At 45.8% G+C, this 14,289-nt stretch overlaps 1 protein-coding gene across 1 annotated transcript in view; it reads left to right on the top strand.

Annotated features, from left to right (window-relative positions):
• ARHGAP23 (Rho GTPase activating protein 23) overlaps positions 1 to 14,289 on the top strand; it is a 154,735-nt gene that overhangs the window by 110,815 nt on the left and 29,631 nt on the right. Inside the window, exons 12-15 of the mRNA XM_015412439.1 lie at positions 4,438 to 4,740; positions 8,974 to 9,035; positions 11,449 to 11,576; positions 13,398 to 13,516. Of these exons, the coding sequence (XP_015267925.1) occupies positions 4,438 to 4,740; positions 8,974 to 9,035; positions 11,449 to 11,576; positions 13,398 to 13,516 (612 nt within the window). The remainder of the gene's footprint in view (positions 1 to 4,437; positions 4,741 to 8,973; positions 9,036 to 11,448; positions 11,577 to 13,397; positions 13,517 to 14,289) is intronic.

Below are 14,289 nucleotides of genomic sequence, written 5' to 3'. Positions count from 1 at the left end.
TTGTATTTCAGATAGATATGGGGCCATTCGGCCTACCGTGAGGGGAATCTCAAAGTTCAGAGGGGAGCAAGATTTGTTGGCTAAGCTGTATAGCCTTTGTGTTTCAGTGTCAAGGACTCTGCGTTTAATCATCTGAAAAGCACCCATAAAAGGGAGCATAAGCAGTGAGTCCAATGGGATGCCCGTGGCAGTTGTTTTGTTCTCAATGTGTGGTAGCCAGTTAGATATGTTTGACTCTGTGAGCATTTGTTGTACAAGGCTCCCTTGGTCCACATTGTAATGTAAACACAGCCAATATTTTACTGTCATTAGCCACGCACCAGATTCCACAGGATTTAACCTAGTTTCTAAACACAAGGCTGCATAAGGTACACAGCGCGGCATTCCCATGATTGGAAAGATAGGTAGATATATATCTATTGCTATCTATTTGTCTCTCTGTCTCCGCACTGGATTTTTTTATCTCACCCTTCTCACAGGGAGTTCACAACAACATGCACAATTCTCTCTTCCCCATTTTATCCTCACAGCAACCCTGTGAGGTAGGTTAGGCTGAGAGAGAATGGCCACCCAGTGAAATTGATGTCAGGTGGGGATTTGAACCTGGGGTTCCTTAGTCCTAGTTCAGCCCTGTAACCCAGGGGTTCCCAGCCTTTTTGAGACTGAGGGCATATTTGGAATTCTGACACAGCACAGTGGGCTCAGCAACAAAAGGTGGAGCCAGCCACAAAATGATGGCCATGGCTTAACTTCAGTAACACGATACAGATCCTTGTGCTGGGGTGGCAGCTGCCGCCAAAGCAGCATTTTTTTAAAAAATTGCACAGCCCATCAAGTCTCCAACAGCCAATCAGAAGCCTTTCTGGACAAAAACCCTACCTGACCCCGCCCATCTCCTAAAAACACTTGGTGGGTGCCAGGAAAGGTGTTGGCAGGAGCTATGGCGCCCACGGGCACCACGTTGGGGACCACTGCTCTAACCACTATATTACACCAGCTCTCAATGGAAATTATGCTGTATCTGTGGGAAAGGCATGCAAGGGTTGTTAAGCAAGGCCCTGAAAATAAAACGGGCATTAACCATAATGGCCTCTGATAAATTCAGGGTGCTGCGAATTTGGAATATTGTGTACAGTTGGTGACTGACCCCCTGTCACCAACTGTAACTGCAGGGCAGTAAAAGATGCAGAGCAGGGGCCATAAAATGATCTAGGGGTTGGAGTAATTTTTAGTTTAGAAAAAATAAATGAAAACCAAGCAGGGACACGACCAAAAGCTGTTAGCTGTGATGGTTGAATGGAGCATCCAGGTTCAGAGGCAATATATCTTTTAGTACAATTGCTGGGGAACAAACAGCAGTCGGAAGAACTGCTGGCTTCCTGCCCCTCTCACGGGGTTCCCAGAAGCAAGGCTGGTGCTGGGAACAGGATGCTGGGTGAGATGGCCCAGTGTGTCAGAGCTCTTTTGCTGTTCTGGGCATTTGAGTAATGGACAGCTGCCTCATCCAAAGTCATCGCTTGTGCAGGCATTTCAGAACGAAAGACTCCTGAGAATGACATTCAGAATCAGTCTGGTCCTTTGGAGGAGTCACTTCTGGCTATTGTTTCCAACTTATTCCCCCGGGGGGGGGGGGTGTTTCAGTTTGCAAACAGTTGTACGATCATTGTTGCATTCAACATCACAGCAACCCTGTGAAGTTGGCTGCTGCTATGAGGACTGCGCACATTCTTTTCTTCCGCAGCCTCACAACATGAAGGCGAGACTTGACATCAGATGACAAAGGGAGTGTCCTGAGATTCTTAGCTTTTGTTGTTGTTTTAGCCCTCATGCATATAATAAAAAACTTGAAGCCAATATTTGGTGACATCTCAGAAACGGGGAGCAGAGCTTCACGGCTGTCCTCCAGGCATTTTCTTCCCCCTGCTTATGGTTTGCAGAAGTCGAAATGCTGTGCAGAATAAGGTTTTAAATGTTACAGAGGACATTCACAATGCAGTAGAGGCAGCCCACCTCCGGAAATCAATGGATTGAGGACCTTAGAGCTCCATCAATCTTTGAACATGTGGTGTTTAGACAGTAATTGCACATGGACTTATTTTTAGATATTTGGAAACTGTTTATAGAAACTTATGTGTAGATCTGCCACCACTATTGTTATATTTTTGTCTTTCTGTATATCTTTTTTGTTTTTGTTTTTAAAAAAACACTCATTTACATGCTGGATTTTAAGGTTGTTTTTTTCCTTGTCCTTTTTTCTGTTTTTTTAAAATAAAAACATAAAAACAAAATGAAGTAGTAGAGGCAGGAAGGAGTTATCCAAACCCTGTCTTCCACCTGAGCTCAGTGTCAATCAGCACCAAACCCCCTTTTAAATACTAATCTCCTACAATGGTGATGGATCCTTCAGGGATACTGATGTAATTTGAATTTATTTATGTTTAATTTTTTTTCTTTTTCTGGTATAGCACTGTAATATGGAATGCTCGATATTCCAAATTTCTTTTTAAAAAGCGAATTTAAAAAACACTTACTTAGCAGCCATCCTAAAAAAAAAATAAGCACACATTCAAATGTGCTTTTTTGTATATTATTCTTTTCTTTTCATGCTTTTGTAATTTGGTGTGTTTTTCCACAGGTCCAGAAAGTAAACAACTCAATACACAGGTGTACACTTAAATTCGTTGTCAAAGAGGTGCTTGAACTCTTGAAAGCTCTTGTACAGAAAAGGGTTAAAGTTTTCCCCTGTCCTCAGCTGCTCCCCTAATTGGTGAAGCAAATCCCAAGGCCTCATTTGCAGAAGGAAAAAAAGTCATATAAACATGGAGAAAAAGGGCAACGCGTATTATAGGTGTCAGGAGGTCTGCTTTTGAAGCAGGATAAAGCTGTGGTTTAAAATCTCAGTAACTGGGAAAGAAACGACGAATCCTAGTTTGTTGTCCTTCCCGCTTTCAGGCATCGTAAGCAAATAAAAGTTAGGTCAGAGGTCTGCTAAATCGGGATGTCTTCCGTTGCTCTCCAAGTGTGAAGGGAGGAGGAAAAGTGAGACCTGGACTAGTTAAACAAAGGGGAATTTCAGACAGGCGATAGATTCCGGAAGGGAACCGGTTCTCAAACGGGTTCTGGTCTGTCATTTCAGACAGAACCCGTTTGAGAACTGGTTCCCTTCCGGAATCTATTTGCCATTTCATACACAAACGCTTCAGTCCCGTTTAGGAACCGGGACTGAAGCGTTTTACCTGTCATCCACTTCCAAGTGGTCTCCAGTGCCCTCTCCCGGTTCCGATACGCCTTTTCCCCGCCTTTTTTCGCCCGTGCGGACGATCTCTGGGTTTTTTTTAAACGTTCAATTTATAGCGCTATAGCACTATAACGGTATAACGGAATAGCATTATATCAATCCCATTGGAATGCATGGAGTGTTTTGTTATACTGCTATAGCGCTATAAATCGACCGTTTTTAAAAAAAATCAATCACCCACGCGGGAGGAAAACAGCGGGAAAACAAAGCGGTGCAAGTCTGAAATGCCAAACCGCTTCTGATTCGGCTCATTTCCGGTAGGGGCAAGCCCTGTGTGAAATGGCAGCCCTGTACCGGTTCACTTCAAAACGGATGATTGCCGGCTTGAAACCGGGTGAAACTGGGTAATGTGAAATCCCCCCAAGTTTATGCTTGATCGGAACACACTCCAGTGTGTCCATGGTGTCTGAATGCGGCCTGTGGATACAAGGGTTACAGATCTTTCCCCCATCCACAGCAGTTCTTTCCTGACCATGTGAAACCTTGTTCCCTCAACTGTGGAACCTGCATCCTTTAACAGCCAAACAGGTCAGGAGGCTGCAGTGGGAGTGACAGGAAGGGAGATTGTAGCCATCTGTCAGCCCTTTTGTCACTGCAGCCTCCAGACCCCTGCGCAGTTGTATACCAAGCAGGCACCAGGGCTAGAAGGGAACGTGAGGAAGTTCTGTCACCATCGGTGCTTTCCACTGATGCCCAGAGTGGTTAAGAGTGGCAGACACTTTCGGAAGAACTGGGTTTGATTCCACGACTCGTACACACGAAGCCTGCTGGGAGACCTTGAGCCGGTCTCGGTTCCCTCAGAACTCTCTCAGCCCCACCTGCCTCACAAGGTGCCTGCTGTGGGGAGAGGAAGGGAACGCAATTGTAAGCCACTTTGAGACTCCTCAGGGCAGAAAAAAGTGGGGTATGAAAACCTACTCTTCTTTCTTTGTGGGATACAACCCTGAGTCTCTCTGTGCCTTTTGGGGGCTGTTGGATTGCTAGTCAGAATTTGCACACAGCACCTCTGTAGATATAGGTGAGCCCTACTTTTGCTCTTCCCCTTCCCCTCCCTTCTGTGTGTCTCTGTCTCCCTCAGTATCCCACACACTCAATTCTTTCCCTCTGTCTCTCCCTTCCCCCCCAACCTCCCCCTACAGAAAGTTGGCGGCGGCATCCGGCAGTGGAAGCGGGCCTTCGCTGTCCTGCGCTCGCACTCGCTCTACCTGTGCAAAGACCGACGGGAGGCTGTGGCTTGTGCCCTGCCCCCAGGTGAGGAGGAGCAGCCGCCTATCAGCCTCCGAGCGTGCCTGGTGGACATCTCCTACAGCGACACCAAGAGAAAGCACGTCTTCCGGCTGACGACCGCTGACTTCTGTGAATGTCTCTTTCAGGCCGAAGACCGGGATGACATGCTGGCCTGGATTAAAGCCATCAGGGAGAGCAGCAAAGCCGAGGGCGAGGTGAGAATTGCCAGTGGCTCCCTGCCTGCCTCCCGGGTCTGTGGCTCGTCAGATGCACCCCAGTTCACAGTCGCTACTTTGCTTCCTCCCCATTTTTTCACTTCTTTCTCCTAGAGAGGAAGCCAGCTGCAAAGCCATATCATACCTACAATCTAATTTTAGTGAAGCAGAAACAAAAAAAATGTCCTGTGGCAAGCAAGGGTGCAAAACAAAGGAGCAATAACATAAAAGAAAGGAAACTGTTGTGTAGCCAGCGGTTTTTTTGCTGCCGCCGCTGCAGAAGAGGCAAGCCGTTGTGTTTTAAAAGTTACTTGCCTCTTTGGCAGCAAAGACTTCAGAGAAGCTTCTGACTGCGTGTGCAGTGTTTCCACACCTGCCTGCTGCTTCTTTGCATAGCAGTCCTGTCACTCTGGATGTGCAGTAAAACCTTGGACAACATGATGGTCCTATCAATTTTTACGAGTTCTTTGGACAAAATACAACTGTTGCCTTTAGGCTTGAGAGACGTCATGTCTACACAGAGCTTTTGCTCTTGTGTGGCATTCAAGCTGGAGGTGTTTTTTTTTTAAAGCATCCACATTGTATCTTCTAATCATCTCCTATCTAGGTTTTTCTCAGCTTTGCTCCTCTCTTTCCTAAACCTGGACTGTGTCCACGTGTTGTTAGACATAGTGCTATCCTTGTACTATAACAATTGTTCCCAAGCAGTTTTTTCTGTGTCTGCTAGGCGAGCCCGTTGCAAATTATTGCTTTTATGAACACATGAAGCTGCCTTGTACTAAATCAGACCCTTGGTTCATCAAAGTCAGTATTGTCCATTCAGACTGGCAGTGGCTCTCCGGGGTCTCAGGCAGAGGTCTTTCACATCACCTCCTACCTGGTCCTTTTTAACTTGAGTTGCTGTGGATTGAGCCTGGTACCTTCTGGATGCCAAGCAGATGCCCTACCACTGAGCCGCAGCATCTCCCCAAGCACAATAATAGTGGAATAACTGATGATGTGGGAATGCAGCCCTGGTATGGACAGTCTTTTAGGAAAGGTCACCGTTTGCACACGGTGTGAATTTTTGCAGGCCCAATCCACATGGTTGCCATTTTCCTTTCCCCAGGCCCCTATGGCCGCCCCCCCCCCCCATCAGATGTCTTTTTCATGCTTTTTTAAAGTAGGCAATTGACATATTCATGGAGCATGGAGCTTAATGCTGTAGTGATATGCCAATTCCTGATTTTTTTTCTAAAGTGCTCAGGTGGCACGTGGGGGAAATGGCCACTGTGGGGGACCGGGTCAAGGAAAGTGCAGGGGAGCCTACCATTTGCTGTTGCGTACGCCTCTTCATTCGCAGTGGCAACAGGAGGCACATGGAAAATTGTTGGCACATGGATACAGCCAGTGTTTAAACATCAGGTTTAGAACTTAGCTAGAAGTATTGCTGGGCATATGGAATTTGGCAAGCATCCAACTCTGAATTGCAGCCATGACCCCTTCATTTACAGGGCAAAATATAGCTACTGCTACCACCTCCTGATGTGTGTTCATGATTTTCTGATCAGACAAATGATGGTTCACATCTATTCCTGATCTTGGTACTGAGAGACAGAAAAAATCGTTTTCTCCCCCCTCCCAAAGGGTGAGGCTTTTATCTGTCCCATGTGTTGAGTGTGATGGGATGGAATAAAACTGTTTGAAAATAATGAAGGAGCTTTTCAACTTGAACTCTGTTATCTAGATCCTGTTCTAAGAGCTCCTGTTAGCTTATAGCAACCTCTGCTGGTCAGCAGATCAAAATGTTAGGACAAGCTTATGTATTCAGTGAAGTAAAATGGCAAATGTTTCCCAGGAGGAAGCATGTTTTAATACCTCTCCCCAAAGACAAAAACATCCACCCAGCTGCCTCACCAGTGGGAAAAATAAGAGTTTTAAGTGTAGTCTTTCCCCCTTCCTCCATGCAAAAAAGTGGGGAGCTTTTTGCAGTGGAGATTTAAAAGACAGACTCCCCTATCTGAAGCTAGAAACAGAATAAAATTTGAGTCCAGTGGCAGCTTTAAGACCAATAAAGTTTAATTCTGGGTGTGAGGTTTTGTGTGCATGCACCCTGAAGACAGATACATTGAAACAAGACTTCCTCAACCACTACATATGGGGGGGGGGGGTTAGTTGCCAGGAAGAGCTAATTGGAGTCAAGATGCTTAAGTAACTGAGCGACAGGTATAGCTAAGATTGGATTAAAGTTGGTAAAACTTGTGAATAGCAGCAAATTAGCATACAGGTAATAAAAGAGTTAACAAACAGATGCAAGAACTGAATGACTTAGCATGCGTATTGAGATAAGTACCCGATATTTCTGTTAAGCCCTAGGTGACACCCTGGGTCTTTCCAAATGGACTATAGCAAACTCAGATATATAACAAGTCAGGAATTTCTGCTACTTGGGGATTGTTTTCTCTTCAAACCTCTCCTGGTCTCACCAGCACAAGTTTGCTTTGAATAAGATTACGCCTACTACTGGAGCCATATCCTGCTTCTACTTCACAGGGGGAGGAAAATAGATCCCCGGTGCAATTCAGATGTTCAGTTCTAAAATAATACCCCAGTTACTACAGGAGTCACTATCTGGATTTTGGTGACTGCAGAATCTTTGGACCATCCACTGTGTCAGTTTATACGTAGGATAATGAGAGTCCCTCGATGTGTCTCAGATGTATCTCTCAGAGCTGAACTCGGCCAAATATCATTGGAAGCTAGAGCATGGCTCAGTGCTTTCAAGCTAAGGCTAAGGATTATTTTTGCTTTGGAAGCTGAAGGTCTGCTGCTCTTTCTTAAAGAAGATGCTTACCATTCTCGATGGACAAAGACAGTAGATGCTAGATTAAGTCAGCTAGGCTCATGACTGAAGACATCTTGCTAGGTAAGGCAAAGGTCCTTTCGCTTGTCCAGCATTGCCATACAGAGCTGGATTACAACAGTACAGTGATTCACTCTTGCAGAGTCTGCTTGAGTCTCGGACTCTGCCACTATACATGAGACACCTGACAGGCGCCTCCCCCCCCTTGTTAGGAAATTCATTTTAGCTTGCTTTAATGCCATCCCATCCAAAGTATTGGGAGATTTCGTCATATTCCATATTCAGATTGTCTTTGCCCTTGTGATCGGGGTAAAATTTCACAAAATATTGAAATGTCGGGTTTATTTACTGCTTTTAGGAACCGCTGGATCTCACTGCTTTTAACACAGTCTCAGTTTAATAAACTCCATGGGGATACTGATCCCTATCTGATGCTAGACAATGACCCGAACATAACCTATTTGGTCTCCAATTTTCTGTCCAACATATTTTCCTTTAGTAAATGATGTATTATTCTTCTAGTCATTGCTCAAGATCATCTGATCACAGGAGCTCTGAAAACGAAAGGAAAAGTTAAGCCCTGGGGGTTCCATTGTCCTGAGTGTTGCAATAACTTGTGATTCAGCAATCTACCATTCTAGTCTGTTTCTGAAATTCCTTTGCAATAAAACAGCTACTTTGAGGCGGCCCGCCCACTGAATACCCTGGGGGGGTGAAATGTTCTCCTACAGGTTTCTCAGTTGTGTGATGCTTGATGTCAGATTTGTGTCCATTTATCATTTGGTGTAGGGTTTGATCTGTTTGCCCTGTGTAGAGAACCAAAGGGCATTGTTAGCATTTAATGGCATATACAATGTTAGACAGTGAGCAAAGAGAGTGAGCATACATCTTATGCATCTTGACTCCAATTAGCCCTTCCTGGCAACTAATCTCCCCCTACCTATATGTAACGGTTGGTGAAGTCTCTTTCAATGTATCTGAAGAAGTGCGCATGCACAGGAAAGCTGATACCCAGAATCAAACGTTGTTGGTCTTAAAGGTGCCGCTGGATTCAGACTTTGTTCTGTTGCTTCAGACCAACGCGGCTGCCCACCTGAAGCTAGAAATGTTACTGAATAGAAAATGCTTCATCCTTAGATTTTTGTTCTGTGTACAAAACGACTTCTCGCCTGCAACACAGAAAAAAGAAAGAGGAGGGCTGATGGTGTCTTTCATAAGAGACTCTTAAGAGCGTCAGGGCTTCTGTGTTCAATGTGTGCTTCTAACTGCATTTAGCCGATCCCAGATTCTTGATGGAAAGGGCCTTTTGACAGTGGGAAAGAGAGAGAGGGTATCCTAAAGCATGAGGTTTAATCCTTCTTCGTATTCTCTTTGTGTGTTATTTTTTCTAGGACCCTGGGTTTGCGAACCAAGCACTTATAAATAAGAAGCTGAATGATTATAGGAAAGTAAGGTAGGTTTCCTCCGCCACTTTTCCAGCTATCCAGAGTTATGCCTAGTTCTTACAGAAGGGTTAAATCCAATGTTCCCTCTAATTCTCCCCCCCCCTGCTGAGTGGAGCAGTTCACATCCTGAGCAGAACAGAACTGCTGTAATCTTAAAATGGGCAGTGCAGGACCCTGTGTGGCTCCAGATTGCTGCTGAGCGGGGCTTCCTGTGCTAATGAGCGGCTGCTCACGTGCACAGCTTAGAGGGAACACTGGTTAAATCTGTGGTCGGATTGGAACACTTCAGAAAGCAAATGGAGACTTGCACAATTTAATGTTCATTCCGATGGGGGGGGGGAGGAAAGGATCTCTGCAATCAGAAAATGAGCTCATCAGGGTTCAGCGAGAGTTGTTTGCCACGAAATGCTAGCTTTCTGTGTTCAGGGAATTTTGTGTTATATGCCAGAGCACTCAGTCATATGAGCCCTTGCCAGCAAAATTGGCCAAGCACAGGTTTCTCCCCCCCCCCTGAGAATCAGGGATAATATTATGTTAATAGAAACAGCCACGTGTTCTTTGTGATAAAAAGGGGCATCCCCGTGCCCCAGTTCTACAGCTCAAATAAAGTACATTTGCATAGGCATGTAGAATGTACCTTACTTCCTTGAAATTTACAAATGAATTGTCACTGTCAAGAACAGTGAGTGGTCCTTGTACTGGTAAAGGAAGCAGCACACTTAAGTAAAAATGCTTACAAACACAGTATGATGATTGTCTCATCTGTGCACTTGGCTCCTCCCTCCTCCTGCTCACACACAAAAAATCATGGTTAAAATACTAACTCCTTTTGGCCCCATGGTACAAAAATGCTGGCATGTAGATTAGATTTATTGTATAGTAGGAAAAAGGTCTGTTGTGGAAATAAACACAACGATCTCTAGAAAGAGGCTCTGGGCGGGTGCCCTGGCCTTGAACACTCAGTGTCAATTTGCTGTGGCGACCTCAGCAGGATATAATGACACTGAGTCCACCATTTTCTCCAGAGGAACTGATCTCTGCTACCTAAAGAACAGTTGTAATTTTGAGTGATCTCCAGCCCTCACCTGGAGATTGGCAACAATGGTTCCCCAGAAGGGAATGGTTGGTTTGGAGGGTGGAGTCTATGGGTTTGTACCTGTCCGAGGTTCCACGCCTCCTGAAACCTCACCCTCTCCAGGCTCCATCCCTCACATCTCCAGGAATTTCCCACCTGGAGTTGGCAGCCCTATCTCCTTCCCAGCCAATTATCAACCTACCTTTATTTCCCCCTCTTCAGCTTTCCACCCCCCACACACCTGCAGCCTCTCCCGTGCTCTGAAGCCCTGACTGCTACATCACATTGGCTGTCATACGGGGGCCACCTCAGCAGCATATAAGGATAGAGAGCCCACCATTTTCTCCAGGGGAACTGATCTCTGCCATCTGGAAAGCAGTTGTAATTCTGAGTGATCTCCAGCCCTCACCTGGAGATTGGACACATTTTACCTCAGAACAGCAAACTGTTTAGAATGTTAGAGGTAAAAGCCAATCAAGTTGCCTATGCAAATGACCTCTGTGTTCCGAGGCAAAGGCCAATGAGGCTGCATATGCAAATAACCTCTGTGTTCTGACTGGCTATGGGGGGGGGGGAACAGCAAACTGTTTAGAATGTTGGAGGCAAGACTCAAGCAATGCAGCCAGTGGATAGAGACAGATTCTGAGTGACACACCAGGGCGCCAACCAATTCCGGAGCGTGTGGAATGTTCTAGAGAAGTGCCACCACCATTCGGGTTTTATATATGCCCATTGGCTGTTACAATACAATACAATACAAATACTGGCATGTGGGTTAAAACAAGTAGGTGTATACACTGAGCCCTTTAAACGCCCTGTAACTGTGGCTATACAGTGGAATCTTTGGGATTTTTCGGGGTGGTCATTTTTGGATAGCGGAATCACTAGCCCATTCGGTGATCAGCTGAGAAAATACCCAATAAATACCAATAAGGTATTTATCGGGTATTTTTTTCAGCCAGGTTTATATCGAGCACACCCTCATAAGAACGAGTTAGTTTTCCTTCCATCAGCAGGGACTCACCAGAGCTTAGAATCCCAGTTTGCTAACTCCAGTTAATTTAACTCATGCATCCACGGTTGTGGGTATGTGAGCTTCATTTTTAATCACAGCTCTCCCCACAAGGAGAGGTCCAAACCTCCCACTTGAGTCCACCAGCAAAGCCAAGCCAAGATCATGCAAGTTCCTATTTAACTGAGGTTAAATGCAACAACTGCATTCCCCCCATGTAATTAAAGATTAATTACCTGGCTGAGTTGGCAGCAGAATCCACTTTGCGAATGTGCATGAGTGGGCAACGTGAATCCTGGCACTGATGCAGATTCTCATTCTTCTTCCCTTGCAGTTCTGTTGGGACCAAACCAGACTCCTCCCCGAAAGGACCTCGTGGTCAGGGGGTGAAGCCAGAGTCTCAGAAACAAATAGGAACAGGACCACCCCGTTCTTCACGCCAGGATGCCATAACACCAAGAGGTACGAAGGGCTCGACTGTGAATTAGGGTTGCCAGACCCCCCCCCAGCTGGCCAGGGGGGGGAATCCCACCCCCAACTGGCCCAAAAGGCAATGTGATGATGTCACCAGGAAGTGATGTCATCATGTTGCCGACATTGCACAGTGACACTCTAGTTTTTGGGCAAAACTCTATGATAAAATTGCCTACAAACCATTTTTTGCCCCAAAACTAGAGTGTCTCTCCCCGATGGCGGCAATGTGATCACAGCACTTCCAGGTGACGTCATCCTGGAACAGACCCAGGACCCACTCCACCCCGGCTGCCAGGTAGGACCTGGCAACCTTACCGTGAACATGTGCTGGAGGGAGTCTGCGTGCATCTAGCAGATAATATCCAGTAGAGAAGGCCTGTACATGTGTCAACAGTGCCTAAGGTTTTTTTCACAAAAACCTTGCTACTGAAGTGAAACCTTTCCAGGATGATCTTGCTCTTTGGCCTGGCATTTGCCTCCTAACCTCAGCTGTGCATGGGTCGCATTAGGTAGACACCAGGATGCTTGGTAGTTCTTTAGTTTGTAGGACGTACGTTCCTGGGAGGCTCAGGTTCAGATCACAGCTCATTTCTCTTTGCCTTGGTTTCCTACCCGCAACATAAGAATGAGAGTTTCCGGTTTACCAATGGTGATGTAAAGGCCATCTGTAAATGCTCCCTTTTTATAGTATGTTTGCATCGTTTCTCCTCTGAAGGACTTGCAGTTAGACTTGTTTGATCCCTTCTGTTTTAACATTTTAGAGCTTTTGTTGAGCGTAATTTGTGCCAAGCCCGTATTTAAACAAAAATAAAAAGGGGGTTTTTTTGTGGGGGAACCAAACTCTCTAATTCTCTGGCTATATTCCATGCCGCTCTTAGGCTCCTATTCCTGAAATGTTTCCAGATACTTAAGCATTGCTCAGTGTAAACTTAGAAAGGGTTTGTGAAGAAATAGCGGAAGGTACAGGCTTCTGGCACTATAGCAGTTGAGAGCGTATGTGGGACTCTCATTCTTGAATGGTGCATGCCCACATACAGCTGTATATACATATATAAAGAATCTGTCTCCCGCTTGTAGAAAGCTAGCATGTAAAAAAAATCCTTCAAAATTCTCCTCTCTGACAAGGGCAGTTTTTTGCCTGTCCATCACATCATCCAAGTTTGTTGCACATCATAACTTCTGTGTGCACCACAACCATTTGAGATCAAATACCACAGGTGTGTGTACGGGGGTGATGGTGTTCAGCTGGACTAAGAGAAAACTTAACCAAAGTGAGTGAGTGTGTGTGTGTTCCAATTCCTTCTGGTTTCCCCGTCACTTTCTTTCCTCCCCACCTCTGCTCCGCACCTTCTCTTTTGCCCTCTCTTTCCACTTCCATCTCCAGTGCTTGTGCTGGGAACAGCTCCTCCCGCCGCCTTTCATGACAGGGGAAACTCACCGCGGGGTGACCTTTTCCTGCCATGCCCAGTCGAATAAACCCAAGCCTTAGGATGGACTCCTGGACAGTAGTTTTTATTTGACATACCTTGCTGTAGCTAGCCCGATCTTGTCCGATCGCAGAAGCTAAGCAGGGTTGGCCGCGAATAATGTTTGGATGGGGCACCTCCGAGGACCTCATGGGACCTCCGAGGACCCGGGGCCGTGACGGGGAGGCAGGCAGTGGCCAACCACCTCTGAGTGTCTCTTGCCTTGAAAACTATATGGGTTCGCCAGAAGTCAGCTGTGACTCATTGGCAGTTTCCACCACCACCTTGCTGTATTTCTCCTTCATCATGACTCCCCCCCCCTCCTCTCCCCACCTTTGCCCAGATGAGAGTGTTCCTCAGAAAGCCCCCTGGGGAATCAACATAATGAAGAAAAACAAGAAGCCTGCGCCACGGGCTTTTGGTGTGAGGCTAGAAGACTGCCAGCCGGCCCCCGACAACAAGGTAGGCCATATCCCATCAGTGGAGTTTGCTTAGTGTCTTAAGCCATGTGTGGAATTTTATTTCTGGCAGAATAGCTCCATGAAAAAGTTTAGCAGTTTAGCCGCATTCTGCTCTGATTATTCTGTGCTCGTTGCTTTGTTTTCTGATTTTATAATCCAGCTTTTTCACATTGTCTGTTGTGTTTGTTATAATGTTTTTTACTAGAACAAAGCTCACGTCCAGTAGCACCTTAACAACCAGCAAAATATTCCAGAGCATAACCTTTTGTGAATCTTATTTCATGTCAGTTGGTATTTGATGAAGTGAGCTTTGACTCATGAAAGCTTATATCCTGGAATATTGGTGGTGTTTTAAAGTCATACTGGTTTTGACTCCCATTCTACTACTAAAGACTAACACGGTTAACCACCTGAAATTGTTTTTATTATGTTTCTCAAAAATCATAATCTGCTGCAGTTCCTTGAGAAAGGCGGACTTTAAATGAAGTAAATAAATAAGAGCCCTAATAGCCCAGCCTAGCCTCATCTTGTCAGGGCTCGGAAGCCAAGCAGGGTTGGCCCTGGTTAGTACTTGGATGAGAGACCACCCAAGGAATACCAGGGTCGTGATGCAGAGGCAGGCAATGGCAAACCACCTCTGAATGTCTCTTGCCTTGAAAACCCCATGGAGTCGCCGTAAATTGGCTGCAGCTTGACGGAAATAAATAAATTTCAGGGGCAAACAGTCCTGCTGCTTTGTCAGCTTGTGCTGGGCACTTCTTGCATGCAGTCTCA

This window comes from Gekko japonicus, unplaced genomic scaffold (assembly GCF_001447785.1).
Source record: "Gekko japonicus isolate JY-2015 unplaced genomic scaffold, Gekko_japonicus_V1.1 scaffold8, whole genome shotgun sequence".
Lineage (NCBI taxonomy): Eukaryota > Metazoa > Chordata > Lepidosauria > Squamata > Gekkonidae > Gekko > Gekko japonicus.
Note: the sequence above shows the minus strand (reverse complement) of the source record. Positions and strands in the feature narration are given on the sequence as shown.